Source organism: Cyclopterus lumpus, chromosome 10 (assembly GCF_009769545.1).
Source record: "Cyclopterus lumpus isolate fCycLum1 chromosome 10, fCycLum1.pri, whole genome shotgun sequence".
Taxonomy (NCBI): Eukaryota; Metazoa; Chordata; class Actinopteri; order Perciformes; family Cyclopteridae; genus Cyclopterus; species Cyclopterus lumpus.
This window is the reverse complement of record NC_046975.1, coordinates 7,529,994-7,549,080: the sequence shown is the minus strand read 5'-3', so window position 1 is coordinate 7,549,080 and position 19,087 is coordinate 7,529,994. Positions and strand designations below refer to the sequence as shown.

Sequence of the window (19,087 nt, the reverse complement as noted above, 5' to 3'; positions counted from 1 at the left end):
AGCACGGCAGCCGTTCTGAATCATCATGATGATTTGCAAGTCAAATATCCCGTTTTGCAAGACTCGCCTGTTATTTTCTGAAATCCATTTTGTGTTTCTCATCTTCCGGGTGATTGTTAAAGCAGATGCATCAAGGCCACTAAATTGCATGTCACTTTGCTCTCATTTATCTGCGAGCATCCATTACCATCATGTTGTCAAGTCAATGAAAACTGCACAGGAACCGGCAGCAGATGGGCTCTGATTGTTCACAGATGTATGATTCTGGGACAGTTTGTTGAAGGTAAAGCTTATAAGACTGATCCCGAACGTCTTAAATTACACCAATTTACGATTCCTAACATCCGGAAAACAAACCGGTTCACATAAACAAATTGTTTTGCTTTTTTGGGGGATGGTAATCATATTCCCCCCCCACCCTCCATCCCCGCCTGCCCCCCGGCATGCTGGTTATGGTGGAAACTTGCAACTTTCCGCCTTATCTAGAAACCATCAACCCAAAGTTTACATAGTCAGATATTTCCTGTTGAAAGAAGATTGTTTATTGAAATCCTGTTGCAGCACGCCCTGCAGAAGCAGGTGTGGACCTGCTGGCACACCTTCTTGCCGCGAGTGGTTTGAGTGGGGTGAGAGAAGTGAACAGTCTCCAAATGCTGGTCGGGGAGAAGTTGTGTTCGTGGCACACTCACTCACCCGGCATCCGGCTGATCCCAGCTAATTCATGTATAGTCCTTAATACCCTCTCCGAGATGCGCTTGGAGCGTAGCCATGGCGATGATTGTGTCATTATTTTTGCAGTCCGATGAGTGATATCCCAGAGGGCCGTGACTGGGCTGTCCAGGCCTGTCGAGAGGGGTTGATTAGAATTGCAAATGGCCGCCAAGTGTTGTGTTTATTGTGTGTCTCAATATTGGAGACAATCAGGCGAATCAAAGCCCTCAGCTGGAGAGATGGGACGCAGGCACGGCGGGCCTCTCTGGTTGGCACCGGGTCCTCAGTGCCCCCCACCCCCCACTCTTCTTCTTTCCTCTCTCTGTTGCACTCTCTCCCGGTGTGTGTCTGTGTGTGTGTGTGTCTGTGTGTCCATGAAGTACGTGGACACAGCTGGAAGGAAGAGAGAGGAAGGCGGACAGAAAGAGCCACTAAATCCAACGCACTCGATCTTCTGTAGTGTGGCGTCCCTCGCGCAGCTGAGAAATATTACACGCGCTTTATGATAATAAGAGAGCGGGCAACGGACATAAATATCGGCGACAAAGTGCTGAAGGATTAAAATGTCCTGTACGTTTGCTCACAGCCCAAACTCATCTTTGGTTTCATGGCTCCCTGAATCGTTGGAGACAGAATTAGCAGCTTTTCATTAGCAGAATGTCTTCCTTCCTTCCTTCCTTCCTTCCTTCCTTCCACCTGTCCGCGATGAGGTATGCGGAGTCACGCATTAAGGGACGCTCCAGCTATCTGCACGCGGAGCCGCTGTCACGCCCCGCAGATGGAGCCCGCTGGCAGCGCGCCCCTTATTATGGCTTGGTGACAGATTGTGGTGCAAAGTGCCCTAAACACACACTTTCGCCGCAAATCACTCGCGAATTGTCCCCCGCACCCCCCACCCCCTGCCCCCCAACGATTGGCCATTACCCCATTATTGACTCACTGTTTGTACAGGATTCGGCCAAATCCATCTGAAAGCCATCCAGCGCTGTTGTGTGAGACAGGAAGCCAGTGTTTTAGCTCACCGTGTAATTCACTCTGTCAGTCGCACACAGAGAGGCCTATCTTCTCTTGTTTCGCTACTGTTGGCTTTTCAAGAGTATGTGTGTGTGTATATACAGGCACATGTGAGAATGTGCTCTCATGCGTGGGTACGTCCCTGTTGGAACAGGATAATTCCTCAGGTCATATGCGCTCCCCTTTTATAGCACTGCATGACCGGTCGCAACAGGCATGTGTGAGGCCCAGGTACGGACACGCACATGGAAAACAGGTATCGCCACGGGGGGTTGGGGGGTTGGGGGATTGGGGGGGGGAGACTGTAGAAGTTTTACTGCGCCACACACACACACACACACCACCTTCTGCTTTTTCGTCTTCTTTTATCGAGCTGTCGCCGCTGTGGGCTAAATGAAGAAGGGGGAAGAAAAAGCCACGAAGGAATGCGCTCGCACTCGACAGAAGTCCGTGAGATTTACTGTGAGTTTTTTTAAGCGCCACATGTGAACGCAGGGAAGGCCAGAAGCCATCGCGAGGCTCACGTGTCGGACGCGATTGGGATCAAATGTCACCAGCCTCGAGAGGCAACAGTCGGTTGCGTGTGAGGGAGCTGCGACTCGCAGCCTGGTTAGACAGCGGCGCGCGTGTGAAGGAAAAAAGGGAATGTGTGTGTGTGTGTGTGCGTGCGCATGCGTGTGTGTGTGAAAGAAAAAGGGAACGATTGAGAGGGGAGTGTGTGTGAAAAAGGGAACGATTGAGAGGGGAGCGTGTGTGAAAAAGGGAACGATTGAGAGGGGAGCGTGTGTGCGTGTCGGATCTCCGACGTGGCTGTTTGTGAGTGTGTGAAACTGAGGAGAGGGTTCATGAGGTGACATCTCGTCAGCTGTTTGACTTTCCCAGTTTCCCAGGGAAGCAGTTTCAAGAACAATGCAGACGAAAGAACCACCAACCGCCGACAATTGAAATGCCACAAAAACTAAAAAAGAAAAGGGGAGAAAAAAAGCCCCGGTGCTGTTTGTTGGTGCCTGAATTATTGCCGTTGCTTGAGATAGGAGAAGGGTGGTGGGGGTGGAGATGTGTGAGTGACTGCACTGGGCTTGCAGCAGACACATATCTCCTACCGGACTCCTCCACCCATCCATCTCCCGGCACCGCTCACAATGGCAGGAATACATTTATAAAAAGAGTCGGGAGGGAAGGGGACGCAAGATAAATATTGTGTTAGTATTTTTCCCCCCTCCTTCTCCGCTTGCGATTGTCTCTCCCGCTGACAGATGAACAATGAAAGTATTGAACTTTTGCTGCTCGCTATCTTTTTACTTCTGGGTTCAGAACCGTGCTGTCAAAGCCAGACAACGTGTTTCTGCCGGAGATTGATTGATTTTACGTTCTGTGAGCGCCATGTCGCCCCCTTTGTTCTCCCAGGAAGACTTTGGTTTCCCTCCAGCTCCCAGCCTCTCTGGAGCTGTGTCGCATTAACACCTGTTAACAACATACAGACCTCGCTGCAGTATTGATTTGGCCCCCCCTTTGATCAGGAAAGTGTTGCTATATACTTTAAAACTGAAAGAAGTACATTCTATTCTCTGAGAACCTTAAATCTTTCTCTGGGCCCCAAACAAATAGGATCAATATCGTGCTATTTCTATTAAGAAATAGGAAAACACTCTTGTTTGATTTCTTTCTGGCAGTTAGAGATATTATTTTATAGTCGTGCGCTAAATTTGGAGCCACAGCCAGGAGTCAGTTAGCTTAGCTTAGCTTAAAGGGGAAAGACGGCCTGTCTTTCAGCTAAGCTAACCGGCTGCTAGCTGCAGGCTTCACACAGACATGTCAGCAGCAACGGGCCTTCTCATCTCAACTCACGGCGAATAAGTGCGTTTCTTCAGAACGGACAATCGAAAGGCCTCATTAGCGATGCAAAATAAACTGCTGAGCTGAGCAGGGCGACTCAGAATGAGCACGGGTTAGCCGCGAACCGCACGCTCTCTCGTCTTCCACGAGCTTTTCACTTTGCTCCATGATGCAGTTTAAATCTGTGATCCCTCCAGTCATTTTTAAGGGCAATTGTTGAAAATTGAATTTAACCATGACTGGCTCAGAGTCAAAGCAGGAAAGAAAAAAATGTGTGTGTGTGTGTGTGTGCACGTTTTCTGTGTGTTTATTAGCACATGTGACCTGCAGATTCAGTAGCAACATTAAAGGGGCTTATAACCGATGGGGCCCGAGATACCGAGCAGAAAATGGCTGCGGGGTAACAAACCAGGGCAAGCTGCTCGGGTTCGATAATCGGGCCGTGATCCCGTCACTCTCTAGTTTCTCCTCCGCTCTCCCGAGCAGGAGTGAAGCACAATCAGGCGAGTGTGAGAGATGCTATTGTTCGTCTGGGAGGTTCTCCCGCTCGCCCTCTCCTCCTGCTCTGCTTGCCGCTGATTACAGCCTCACATCCTGGTCCAGCTCTCGACTCTCTGCTCCACAGCTCTTGGTCCTGGGGGATTCCTCTCTCTCACTCACTCTCTCTCTCTCTCTCTCTCTCTTACTCTCTCTTTCTCTCTCTTACTCTTCTACTGTCCAGCTCCCCCATCTCTCTCTCACACACACACACACACACACACACACACACACACACACACACACACACACACACACACACACACACACACACACACACACACACACTCTCACTCAAGCATGTGTACACACAAATATATCTGCACACACGGTCACACAAACACGGTCACACATACAGTGCGTTCGGGCCAGGCGGGTTTGGCAGTGACTGTAGACTGGGCCTGTGGAGAGATCTTTACGGAGCATGCAGAGCCCATCTGTGGCGGCTCCTCAGCGATGGGAGGCAGCTGGCTGTGTGTGTGTGTGTGTGTGTGTGTGTGTGTGTGTGTGTGTTGTGCCAAGGCCAGGGAAGGAACCATAGGGGAAGGAGGGAAGAGGTTTGTGTGTGTGTGTGTTTGGGTTACAGAGCACCCCCAGAATGAGCTCTAAACTCGGGCTGAAACTGACCCAAGCACTCCCGTCCAGCTGAGCCAAATCTTCCCCTTCTCTCTTCGCCTCACGCCCCCCCGCCCCCCACCATCACCACCCAAGCCCTCCAGCTGGAAGAGCTCAGTCCCTGGGATCCGGAATGAATAAGTGGAGAGGCAGAGAGCAACAGCCTGGGCCTTCTCTTCGCTGTCAGTGATACTGTGGATGACGTTCAATCACGACCGCATACACCCGCGCTCGCTTTACTCCCCTGCTCTTAGAGAGGGATGGGCTCGGCACCGGCGGAAACCACAGACGGCCGTAAGAAGAAACAGATTACGCTCTTTCCCCTCCCTAATGGCTTCTGACACTCCTCCCGCTCAGTCAGTACCTCTCCAGCCTGTTTGTCGAGCGTTAAGCGTCCACTCACCTCGCCACCCCCCTATCCCCCCTACACCCCCCACCCACCCTCACCCATGTGGCAGGGGCCATCTGGGTGTCATCTTGTTAGCTCATTGCAGTCCACCGATGGTGTGATGCTAGCCGCTCACGTGACAAGTGACGGAGAGCGAGCACACTGAGCTTGTTTGGTGGACAGGAGCGGCGTGTCTCATCCCTGTGTGTGTGTGTGTGTGTGTGCGTGTGCGTGTGTGTAGTGTAGTGTGGCTCGCCCCTGTGCAACTGTTATGAGTCACGCTGAATCTGATTTGCTCTGCATGCCAGCCTGTTGACTGAGCTAACCAAAGCTAGTGTGTGTTTGTCTGTGTGAGAGAAGGAGAGGGAGATGGAGGGAGAGAGAGAGAGAGAGACACAGGGAGGGTGTCTGTGTTCACACGTACAAAAGCAGCTCTCTGCAGGATGGAATTCAGGATATTCTGTCCCTCTCGTTTTGCCTCTGACATCTTCATTTATGTGCCTCTAATGAGGACAGCACAGAGGGGAAAATACTCAGCTTTCTGCTTTTCAGCAAGTCACAGTTGCCAAGTCTGGCCCACCGGAGTGCAAATGCAACTTGGACCGAGTTTATAGTTTATCCAATACCACTACCCGTTGGCGAGTTTGTCCTCGCTTCTCTATAATAAGGGTCAAATCCTTCCTGCTTTGCTAAACAATTCTGGAGCCAGATGGGCCTTGTTTTGCTTAATTTCAGGAGTGTGTGTGTGTGTGTGTGTGGCCTTGTTCCGACTTGTTTACCGTGTTTGACATGTGAGGAAATCGGTGTGTGTACACTGTGGGCGTGTGTTTATGTGTGTGTGTTTATAGACGGGCCTCCCTAAGAACATCTGCCCTCACGACGGCCTGACAGAAGCCAGCTATGTATACAGACGCTCGGGTTGAGCCGCCGGCTGCGGCCCGCTACGGGACTGATGACCGGCTCACTTACCCGTAGGGCTTCGCCCTCACATGCCGGCGAGGAGGTGCTTAAAAAAACGGTGTCGGATCCGTTTGTCCCGTGGCCGACGGCTCACGCAACGGCCCTTGTGATTGTGGCGAAACCCTCGGGAGCGCTCTGCACACATACTGGCACTTTTAGCGGTTCGTGCCGGCCTCGTCGGGTATGAAGTGATCACGCTGTGTCAACAGCGCTCGGTGGATCCTAACCACACACCAAGAGCGAAGCCATTTCAGAAGCTGCCGCGCGTGAATGTTTACGCCATTGTGATGCCGAGCCAGCATGCGGCCTCTATCTTGATGGATCTGAAAGCGGTTTATGGCCTGAACCAGCAGACAATCATTTGATATTGATTGACTTGAACGGGATGGATCTGCAGCCTTGTGATTACACAAAACGTAGACCGCCTCGGGCACGTGAATCCGCTTTGAATCCCCGGCAATACACGTGTCTCGCACACGACGGCTGAACTCATCAATGCGTAACGCGGGGGTAGTTACTGCGATGTGTCGTGAGAAACCGGAACTACCGAGCCTACACGGGGGTATCGATTTGAAACGGCTGTAAATATGGCAACCGTGTGGAAAGTGTCAACGGTGGGGAAGCATCTGCGATGGTTCTGTGGGAGAGAGATGATAATTGGTCGGAACACTTCTCCTGCCGCGATGATTACCACAGCTGATAGTGAGGGGAATAGAGCATCAACCTGTTGCGCCGATGATTGTGTTTTCTATTTTTTTTGCGTGACGCACACTCATGTGATTTAAAGGCCGGAGGGAGAGGGGATTGGGGGAGAGATCGGATGTTGAGGTGTGGGGGGGGGGGGCAAGAGTCGGTACCTGCATCCGGTCCATTGGTGTGTTCCCCTGGTGGAGACGGATCGCCCTGTGTATGTAGTCGAGAATAGCGGATTTTTAATTGATATGTGGGGCATATCTGCCGCTCAGGAGGAACAAATCAATTTGAAAAACATTCTGTTGATATGAGCCGTTCCTGCCTCCATTCTCTCGCAGTTCCTGTGTCTCGGGTCCTTTCATTCAGCGGGCCGAGGCTGCCTGCCAGTGCTATGCTCGGGGCTGAGGCCTGAATTGACTGGACGGGGGTGGAGAGCATGGGGGGGGGGGGGGGCGTTTTTGAGGCTCTGTAAGGGGCTTTGAGTGGGCCTTAGTGTAGGCGGTGTTTTATATGAAAGTCGGCGCTTGAATAGGGGTGGCTGGGAAGTTGGGCTGGGAAGGTCCAGGATGCACCCCACAGTGCTTTTGTGTGCTCTCACATCCATGTGTGTGTGTGTGTGTGTTGGTGGGGGCTGTAGCATATGTGAGATCATTTGCTCATATTCACCAGTGGAATGTAAAAAGGGAGAAGGGGGGAGGGGGTTCTCCCCTCGCCTCTTTCTCCCTCCGCCTAGTTGTTTTCTGTTCTCCCTCCGCTGTGCTGTAGCGTAGGCCTGTTTGCATAAGCTCTTTACAGGATTCAGCGCGCCGCGGAGCCATCCAGATGAAACAAAACCAATCGCATTTGGCTGTTTTGAAAATGATTCCCTTTTATTGTGCTTGGTTCAGGCAGATCCACCTCGTTTGACACGAGGGGAATAAAGGTTCCCTCGCGTTCGGGGTCATTTCCCATAAACATCGTTTGTTTCATTCGCTCTTCCTCTGTGCACCCGAGCCTCTTTCATCAACAGGTCTTTCGAAAAAAGTCTCCAGACATCATGAATGGAAGATGCAATTGAACCTCCCTCCACCCCACACAGCCCCCCTTTCTTTTTCCCTTTTCGACCTCCTCAAAAGTACAATAATCTTCAGTCACTCGTCTCCGCCTCTCCATTGCGTGTGGCTGTGTGTAGCACCGTAGTGGCGCTGATTAAGCCAACAGAGAGACAAACGGGAGACAAAGTCCCAGCCCACCAGTTTAGTTTCACATCCTGGACTGGAGCTGGGCTGCAGCTTGCCAAGTGGAGGGCTTTTAAACTGGGCTAAACACTAATTGCTGCCCTATTTCTTTTATGTTGCTTCTTTCCCATCTGCGATGGCGCTTCCAGACCTCCACAGCAGCCAGAGCCTCATTATAGCAGACAGTTAACAAAGGCTGGGAAACAGAAGCGGAGAATTCACTTAGGATAGCTATCTAACCGCCAACCAGGAGGCCTGCTCGGAAAATTGAATCAATGACAGGGGCCGGCTTGTGATTAAATCCTTCAGGGATATTAAGATATTAAGAATTTGGAAATCTTAATTATTCATCTAAATTGTTGCCGCTTTGATAATGGCATAAATTGGTTGTAAAACGCGGTGTAGGGCTCATTGTTTTATTCGAGAGCCGGGCTTTTTTTTTCTTCAATTTTAATCACTAAAATTATTTTTAAACTGATAATTTTGAGAGAAAAAAAGAGAAAGAAAGCTGCCAGAAATGTCCCTACAAAGAAAATAGAAAATACCTGGTTGTGAGTGAAACAAATCAAGGTCTAATTGTGATGTTTGGCAGTTCTTGCCCCCCCCCCCCCCCCCCCCTTCCCCTCTCTGGTTTCTTACTTGTTTTTCTGTAGGTGTTTTTTTGTGAGTGTAAGGAGAGAGAGAGAGGGAGAGGAGAGGAGGAGGGAGAGAGAGACGAGAGAAAACAGAATGAGGGAAATGTTGAGGAGGTGAATGAGAGGGAAGGATAAAGCGAGAGGGAATGAGATTGGGGAGCAGAAACAGGAGAGGGCTGAGATGTGGGGAGGAGAGGGGGTGGTCAGCAACAAAGACTAATGTTGCCATGGAAACTTGTTTATGCCTCACTGATGCATCTTGTAGATCCAATTAGAGGCTGATTGTGTCCGTGTCTTCATAGACACACGCACGTGTACCCCCCCCCCCCCCCCCCCCCCCCCCCCCCCCCCCCCCCCCCCCCACACACACACACACACACGAAAACATATGTATGCTGATACGCACACACTCACACATGCACACACACGCACACACACTCACATACACACACAGGCACATACAGGGCGCTGCTGAAAACCAGCAAATTGTTAGAGGAGGTAGGACAAAGCACACCCCGCGTTCTCTTGCTCTTATCGGCCCTTGAATTAGTGCGACACCCCCTCCACCCCCCCCCAACCCCATGAGCACCAGACAATAGCGTGGAAATAACGTCTCACCCTCTCCCAAGCCTCATACGAGGTCCTACCCGCGCATGCTTTCATGACATCTTTCCCCCTATTCCCCCTATCTCTCTCCCCCCCCCCCCTTCCACACACACACACACACACACACACACACACACACACACACACACACACACACACACACACACACACACACACACACACACACACAAAAGAGAGAGAAGTGGGGGTCGTTGGGTCAGGATTTTGACCGTTTTGCAAATTTCTGGTTGCATTTATGTCTTTTGAATTAAGTCATTTATTTGGTAATGTGCCTGTCCGAGAAGAATGGCCATGAATGTGGAACAGGCCGTAATCCAATCATGTTCACTTTCATGGGGGGGGGGGGGGTATTTCTCCAGAAAATGGGATTTAAAAAAACAAACAAAAACGATCGTAACTTACAATGGCTGGACGTTTGCCTGTGTTTAACATCAGAGGATGTTAAACCCCCTCTCCTCACCCACTGCCTGCACTTACACACTCCTTTATCAGTCTCTTCCAGGAGTCCTCCCCTTCCCTAGGCCTGTCTGAAGAGTTAGTTATTTAGTGGTGAAATGATGTGTGTGATGATGAAATGAGGGGCTGTAGATAAAGTGAGATTATGCTCTGAGAGAAAAAGAAGGGAGAGACACAGAGAGAGAGAGAGAGAGAGACAGACAGAAAGACAGAAAGACAGACAGACAGACAGACACACAGAGAGGGAGAGAGGCCCAGCCCCTGATGTCTTGTTAAAACGTGAGGGATCAGAAAGAACAACAAATGCATTGCACGCCACTAAATCCTGCTTAAATCCGCTGGCATGGGCAGATCTAGCAGATAGTCCCACTGCTGTGCTCGCTGTCTGCGACCACAACGCACACACGCACACACACACACACACACACCCGTGGTCAGTCCGGCTGTCTAGGTTAATGCTTGGCTAACTGGGACAGCAGAGCTGAACCATGTTGACATTTTAAGCCTCAAACAAGTCCAGAACAATGATTCAGCCCCCCATCACCCCCATCAGACCGCAAACTCAGCCCATTTTGCTGACCGACACACACGCACACATGCAGGCGTGCACAAAAATACACACCACTGCCCAAACACACTGCAAGTCCTCAGTGTACCCCCCTGGCCCCACCCGCTCTCTTCACACACACTTACACACACACACACACTGGGTCTCCTCCTGTTCCCCACCTTTAGTGAATAAAGGAGAACAAGCGCTGATCTGATTGAGTTGGCAGCAGAGAGCGAGGTGGAGGGGTACAGTAAGGCCAGATGGATTATCTTAATCCTCCAGTAGACGATCATGGCAGAGGGAAGATGAACTAGGAAGCCTGAACCTTTTCCGCGCAGACCCCCGGCACGCTGTTTTCCTCCAGAAAGTCTGACCTCTGAAGTGGAGGCAGTGGAGATGTTTATGCTGCAGCACGGGGTCTTAAATGGAAGTCCACAAATATGAAGGAAAAAAACAATCCGCTGCAATCTTTGGCCGTAATCCCATCTGCAGCCATTTTGTGTTTGGCCATCTTGTTTCCAAACTTTTGGTACGCTTTGATTCGGAGGACTTGTGGAGGACTTGTGTCAGAGGACTTGTGTCAGAACACACAATGTCAAGCTGCCACACGTAGTGCTTTTGTGGGGGGTGAATTAACCACGCTCTGCCTCAAAGCCCACGCCAGACAAATGTAAACCCATAACTCCTAGAGCTCAAAGTATTAAGATTGTATAAACTGTTGTTGATTTATGAGGCCGCGTTTCCAGACTACCTTTCATCATGTGTCGGTGATAATTTGTCTTCTTTTTTCGTTCTCGCCCGTCAGGTTTGTGGCTGGACAGGGCCTCGTGATCTATCCCGACATCGGGGACAAGCTGGACATCATCTGTCCCAAAGCGGACCAAGGCGGAGAGTATGAGTTCTACAAGCTGTACCTGGTGAAGAAGGAGCAGGCGGAGAGCTGCAGCACGGTCCTCGATCCCAACGTGCTGGTCAACTGCAACAAGCCCGAGAAGAACATCAAGTTCACCATCAAATTCCAGGAGTTCAGCCCCAACTACATGGGCCTGGAGTTCAAGAAGAACTTCAACTACTACATCACCTGTGAGTTTGTCTTCAGAGACGATTCAGTGTTGATATTTAGCCTTTGCACCTCCATTTGGGCGGAGAAGTGAGGAGTAATAATCTGCTTCACACTCGGTTACACACAGTCACACCTGGGAGTTTCTTGGTAAAATGGTATTTTAATGGCTGCTGCAGCAGCTCCATGGCAACAGCTGGAGCTGACGGGCCTCGCTCATGATACAGTGGTTGTTTGCATTTAGAGGGGGGTAGAGTTCAGGATGCAAACCTGCAATCTTGACTTACATTTCCTCAAGTACTACTTAACTTAAATACAGTTTTGAGGCGCTTGTTTCTCCATTTTCAGTCCTACAAATGGAAAATGCCATTATCTTAAAAATCTTTGTTTTACAAGGGTTTACTTTCAGAATAATTTGCTAATGGTGTCCCTGGAAGTTCCTTGAAAACAACTATTTAATTAGGGATTCTGTTTTTGGAGGACGGCGTTCAGTTGGGTCACCGTCACTTAATTAATTTCAATTAATTGCTAGAGTAACCCAGAGCGGCTGGTCGTCACTGCACAGGAGTCAGCTGGGCGTGCGGGAAATTTGAAAGTAAACAGTTCAACATTAATGGAGACCTACATTTCCAATAATAAATGAATAATTAATAAATATGAATCTCCCATTTTTCCTTCAGTTGGTACCAAATTCTATCGTTATTTTCTGGCCATTTAATTTAATTTAATTTAATTCATTTGCACAATTCAAACTATGAAATAAAAATCACAACAGAGATAAATGAATATCACAGTGCAGGAAGAGACAAAAAGCCAACTGGGCTTATTTGAAGCCTCCACCTATATAATATTTAACATTTTACAAAATTACAAACATAAAATTACAAACATAAAATTACAAACATAAAATTACAAACATAAAATGAAAAAAGAAAGAAAGAAAGAAAAATACCGTAATTATATAGAGTCTGAGTAGCCATGTGTGAGCGTGTGTGTGCATGTGAAAGTGAGCATGGCTTGCGTTTGTTCACGGATAATGGATTACAGTATATACCCCTGTGGCATTTCCTAAGCAATGGTAATGCTACAAGTGCCCATGAGTGAAACAGCTAAACATTTTGATATAACAGTTAAAACAAGAAAGACATAAACACTAATCCATAAAAAAATCTTACAAAACAGCAATTAGACTTTCCTTTAGGCAATTTTTTGGAACATTTTATAGAATGACATTTCTTTGTTAGGTGGGAAAAATCATTCCATAATTTAGTTCATTTCATAGAAAGTTACAAACAAATTGCAGACTTTTTAAAATGAGGTGCAAGATTATAAAACAGGCCGCTCTGCACACTGAGTGCTTTTACTTATTGAGACTGATGTACATGTTGCTGATAATACTTTTACGAAAGCAACATTTTACATGTAGCTCGCTTGAATGTAAGGTCACTATATTTAGTGAAGAAAAGGCTCTGAATATGTTTCCAAAAAGCATGCAGGCATTGTGCACTCTTCCATTTTCATACTTGGACACAGCCTGTCTCTGGGTTTAATTTATTATGATTGTGGGTAAGGATTGAAGCATAGTTTTGCAGTTTAAATGATATCTTGTATTAGAATTGTAGATGGTGTTAAAGAAGAGAAACGATAACCACAAAAACGACAACACAAAATGTTTCATTTAAACCATTAAATTGTGAATTTAAAAATTATTCCAAATTACACAAATGTGACCATGAATAATTTTGTTTTTTAGTGCATTCATCACGAGGATGTGCCATAAGTACATTTAATATGAAAAGACACTCATTTAAAACAACAGCAAAATGTCTGTGAGAACCATGAAGCCCGGCTTGACACTGAAACAATAACCACTGGTTCAGGAAGCTGAACAACAGCAGAGGCTGCTTCTCTGATGGGTTTGGGCCCATCATACTCAATGGTTGGCTTTCATTTACATCCTCCCTGTATTGGACATTGGTAATGAAAGAAGCTTCAGTAGGGGACGTCGGAGGAGCTGGTGAAGGGGACACCTCAGCAGTTTGTCTCTGGACCGGCGGTCAAGTCGACCTGCAGCAATGATCGCAGCTCCAGCAGGAGGAGTCAGTGGAGCTGGAGTACAGCAGAGTCTGCTTCTACTCTGGGCTTTAGTTTGTCATCCTCCCTGTCCTGACCTTCAGTAATAGATGGAGGTTCAGCAGGGGGAACAGCAGCAGAGTCTGGTTCTCTGGTGGGTTCTGGGTCAATCTCCAAGCAGGGTTTATCAGTTGCACCCCCCCCTGTCCTGACCTTCAGTTATAAATGGAGGTTCAGCAGCAGTGGTGTGAAGCTCTTGACCCTGTCCACCAGGATGTCATATGGGTACATCTGTTGGATGTTTGTCAGGGTAGACAGCCCCATCAAAAACGTCTTGAGCCTCACTGGGTGACATATTATTGTATTACCATGGAACTGGGTTCTGTATTTTATATTAGCAATCGGAGTCAATCCTGGTGCTGTAAACTCACTAGAGCACCAAACGTGTCTGAAAAAATAGTCTCAAAAGAACGCACTACTTCTTCTGTATGTGTAACATTTGCTAAAAACTGCAGTGCCCAGCTCTTCCGGGAAATTACTGTTTTTTTTTGTGTTTTTTTTGTAGAAGTAAGATATTGTCCGACCAGTTTTTTAAAGATTTACGTCTTCAGCAGGAACAAAAGGGCCTCCAGTCGCCTCCGGGAAGTCGGGGGTATTGTCGGTTTTGGTGTTTTTTTTTAATGAGATTTGTAAATAATGAGTGGGCAGGTACAAAGCTCCAGTTCATCTGAGGGCTATGACGACAACCTCGACACTCTTTCTCTTTCCTGCGTTAGCTCAGGAGCTGCAGAAGCTCACACGCTGGGCCGTGTTATTTTAGACCTTGCTTAGGCCTTATCTAATTATTACTTCAGTCCGTCATTTCCTACATTTCCTGGAATGACTTGATTACATGCGGTGAGGTTGATCTGGTTTGAGGATACTATCAGTCGGGGGGGGGGGGGGGGGGGGCTCTGCCACATCTGTCATTGATTCTCCTCTGTATCAATGAAGTGATCAGAGATTCGATGTCTGCAGCCCATAAGAAATAAACTGACCCACAACTCATCTTGTCTCATGAAGCATAGCACAGTTGATATACAACGACGTTAGTTTGAAACACTCGTAAAGACAAAACACACACAGAAAAAACATTCAAACCCCCCTCTACCATGAATATGTATGATTTATATTTACATCTTATATCTAATCTCGGTGTTTAAATCCTTCAGAAGGTAAAACTTTTTTAATGAGAACAATAAAAACAAGGTACTTTATGTTTTATTCTGAAAAGACTAGCCTCTTTACGTCATCTGCCTCGAAAGGAAAAATGAAATCCACGGTAAACTAAGTCCCGCATATGTTTTCCCTTTTTGATCTGGAGCGGTTCAATTGATATTTGCGAACTCGCCCTCAAAGCCAGAATGCGGGGAAGCATGAAGCCTGTGATGTTATCAAGCGACAGTTTTTTGGGGGCCGCTCCTGTGGCAACACATCATGTGGACTTTAAAGAAATACTTCTTTGAGCTTTATTACACCCACATGTCTCTAGAATACACCTTGGGCATTTCTCGGCGTCTGCTTAAAGTTTTCCTAGCCGGCTGCTCCACATATTGTCTCCTGATTACATCATGAATATTTTTAACTAACTTAGTGACATGTGTGTAGGCTACAGTATGATCGGACATCGGAGGGGGAACTTTTAGATTTGCTTTCTTTCGCACAAATCCTCTCTCGGGTCTCTGCCGTGGAACACCCGTCCCGCTGATGTGCGTGAGTGTTAAGAATACCTCCCTCTCGCCCCGTAGTGTTTCAGACTGTGAACTCATACCTAGAGCCAGTTTTAAATCCGCCGCAAGGGAGGCTGGCCGTGCAGGATCCAACATGATGGTGGATCATCATTTAGACTCGTTTACTGTAACATTCTTCTCGCCAGCGGTACGCGGGTGAGGTATTTGCCCTGGTATTATGTTAATGTTGTTGTCCTTTGCAGCGCGGAAGAGCTCGCTTTATTTATTCACGCCGCGGCCGGTGCATTCGCCACGACGCACTCGCCACGACGCACTCCATCCATCATTTAGACTATGTTTGGTTGCCGTGCGCGTGTGAGCAAGAGAGGGACGGAGAGCACCTGCGCTTAACACACCTTTCTTGCGTATCCTGTGCAGCAGTCTTCTGTGTGTGTGTTTGTCTAGGCCCCTTTAGGCCAGCTTATCCCCACCTAGGAGATATGCGAGTGCGTTATCCCACCGTCTCTGCTGGGAATGCGGGCCAGCCGGCCAAGCAGAGCGACGTAAATCTGCTCGGCCTATAAAGATCCGGCTTATCTGGCCTGATTAACGGTTAGACACCGTTCGAGACAAGAAGAAGACGCACAGGGAGTGGACATTCCACTGAGTCTCGCAACAGCCTCTCCCCCCACACTCTTGACTCCACGGCTCCGTTTGTCTTTTCCTTGATCGTCTCCACCCCCACTCCCACTTCTGCTCCTTCCATGAGGTAGAATAAGCAACAAAAGGTGTGGGGTAAAGTAAGCAACAAATGGTGTGTGTGTGTTTCTTTTGCGTGTGTGTCCTGTGCCTTGGTGTCACCGCAGGGGATCCACCTCCACCCGGTCCTGTCCATCCCAGCCCAGCTCTGACAGGAGCCGTGGGGGTTGAAAGGTCAAAACTCACGAACAAGGGGTCACGGAAACCCAGCAGGGGTCCAGTAATGATAACCCTGGACTGATCTAAACCCCAGACCAGCGTCAGCCTGTACTGTCCGTCAGCACCCTCCACCCCCTCTGTGTACACACACACACACACACACATACACATACACTTTCCCACCCCCCCCTGCCTGGTGTGTGATCGCACAAACTGGTTGTATTTCACTGCGTTGTCTAAATACAGGATATGGAATGAGCTGTTTTGTGAGTAAAATGGCCGTGCTGTGTTTAGGGGTTGGAGTCGGAAAATAAGTGATTTTAGACAGGAGGCTTCTAAGGAGGAGCAAATATAATGGAGAAAATGAGCAACGTAGCAGGAACGAGAGAAGAGGGACAAGCATATGTACCCACACACACACACACACACACACACACACACACACACACACACACACACACACACACACACACACACACACACACAGACGGTCTTTATATTTCCTCCCCCATTGGAGCAAAAAAATAAATGGAATCGCTCCATTTTCTTTCCCATTGGCTCCTCATTGAAATAATGTACCGTGACTGCTGTGTGATATTTTTCCAGCAGGGAGTTGGGCCGGTGAGTCTCTGTTGTTCTATATCAGGGTAAGGCCACGAGGCAGTAAACAGAGGCAGCCTGTCGCCGTGCACTCCTCTTCTCCCTTGATTTCCAGCGCAGCGGGCCGGGTAAGCCTGATCCCACCCGACAGCTGTCACTCTCCATCTCCGTGTACCATCGTGGACTCTGAATCGCACCGACTTCCCCACCAGAACACTGCCGCAGTGGAGCACATGCTATCGCACCTACAGACGATTGCCCCAGTCAAACGCATAATGGCCGCTCGCAGCCAGCGCCACTGTTTTCATTCTTGTCGCTGCGTTTCTTCGACTTTGCAGGTGAATCCGACTTCCTCCATTTTAAAATAATAAATAATAAAATTAATACTTTGATTGGAAACACAGGATGCTACTGATAGGCACTAGTATTTGAAGATATATTGGTAATGGCTATTTATTTCCTTCTTACAAATAAGGGTGCTGACCCGGTTTAAAAAAAAAAAAAAAGAAACAATACCTAAGAATATATCTGACAAACTGCATTTGACTGCTTCTTTGTGTGGGCTATCTTCCGTATCGCTGTTGAGTTTTTGCTCAACAACCTACCCCCCCCCCCCCCCCCCCCCACACACACAGAGGAAGTCTTCTCCACTGGGCACTTTGGCTTCTTTTGCTTCACAGGGCAAGTATTTGCCCTTGGGAGAGTTGGAGGTCAAGGTTGAAATCCCTGACCCGGCTGCAGCGGATCACAAGATCCTCCCCTGCCCTACAATCCGCGAGCATGTAAACGCTCCAACATATGTGCACGTGCGCGCTCCCACTCTATGCAAGTGCGCTCGGGGGCCACGCTTTCACAACAGAGGCTTGTGCACAGTCGAATCAATATGAACAGCGCCAGGTTTATAGCTCAATTTGTTGCAGTGCAATAACTGTAATCGGATTGGAGAGGGGGAAAAAAAGTGTGAAATGTCATCTTTTAGAGCTAACGTACAATTACCATAATCAAATCACAGCCACTCAAAAATAGAAAACAACAGCAAAAAAACTGTTGCATTAGTCAGCGGCGCGTTTTAACAAGACAAAGGCATTTTGATTGTCAGATTATAGAGACGCAAATAACTCACACGTTTCTAGTTGCAGTCAAGCAATTTTCATTTTGTCGTGAAGCGATAACTGTTAACATCTGGTAACCTCTCTCTGTAAACCCCCACTGAAATATTTTAATTACAAGCAAGAGACACTGTGCAGGATTTTCCTTTTGCACCGACGCTGGAGTCAGAACAAAGCACTTATTGTTTTGCTGCATATTTAGCGGCTTCGCTCCCAGAACCTGAAACAACGATGAGTGGTTGGCAAACATTTCTATCAGTCCTATTTGAAATGCGACGGGACATATATATATATATATATATATTCTTGGGATTAAGAAATATAAACGCTCGAAAAGCTGGTTGAAAACAACCAGTTGTATCATTTTTGTAAATCATACTGGTAAAAAATAAAATTAAAAAAACGTGTCGCCTCATTCACACTGTTAAGTTGCGTAGATCGCTGGCGATAATTTTTGCTGTCATGGATGTGGCCGATTAGAGTTTTAAGGAGCTAATCGGTAAGCCTTAACAGATTTCATCTTCAAAGTAAACCCTGCTAACAGGTCGGGTTAGCGTTGGTTAGTAGCATGGCCTGGGGTAAGAAGATTTAACCCCCGAGCCCCCGCTTCCTTGTGAGTGACTATAGCCCAGTGTTTATTAGAGTGCCAGTGTAATATATGACTTTCTGCTTGCTTTGCAAATCTATCCAGGCTGCCTCTGCTACCGCTCCTCTGGATATTTCATTCAGAGAGGGTTGGAGCGTTATTGTCGCTGGTTATTGCCTTTCGTTTATTACAGAGGAGTTTGTTTAGAGGGGGGTGGACGACGACGACACACGAGGACTTTCTTTGAGAGGGAGGGTTTGCTCACGTGGCTGTACAAGTGAATGGTAACCATTGGTTACGCCTGAACCCGCCGCTGCTAGATGAAGCTGATATATTCATGTATTCATCTCAATTAGTCCGCTCCGTGCATCTTCAAATGCAGACACTCATCCCTCCTCGGCTGCGCTCCGTGCTTATCTTATTAGAATATTTTAGATCCTGCGTGTGAGTTCTCTCTCTCTTCCACTACGTCCTCCCTCGCTCCACCAGCGCTCTCCTTCCATTATCCTGCCCTCACGTACCAAAGTTGTGTGTGGGTGTGTGTGTAGGTACTGAAGTCTGTGTTCAAGTCATTTTTGTTAACTGATAGCTTAGATCTGCTCTCAACACACAGACCACAACACTGTTGATTTCTTCTTCTTGTTCTACCCCCTCAGCTCCACACAAACTCATTTGCAGAATGACTCTTTCTCCTCCGTGAATGTCTTTCAGCTGTCGAAAGCAGCTTCCTTGTTGTCTTTAATTCCGTCCGCTAGAAAACCATCTCTGTGGTTTTGCAGCCCTGAAATAGCTG

The 19,087-nt window shown here is 48.0% G+C and overlaps 1 protein-coding gene across 2 annotated transcripts in view; it reads left to right on the top strand.

The window, feature by feature from the left end:
• Positions 1-19,087, top strand: part of efnb1 (ephrin-B1) — a 57,096-nt gene that overhangs the window by 13,912 nt on the left and 24,097 nt on the right. For both annotated transcript variants that reach the window (XM_034543811.1, XM_034543810.1), the window contains one exon: positions 11,045-11,322. In XM_034543811.1, coding sequence (XP_034399702.1) covers positions 11,045-11,322 — 278 coding nt within the window. The remainder of the gene's footprint in view (positions 1-11,044; positions 11,323-19,087) is intronic.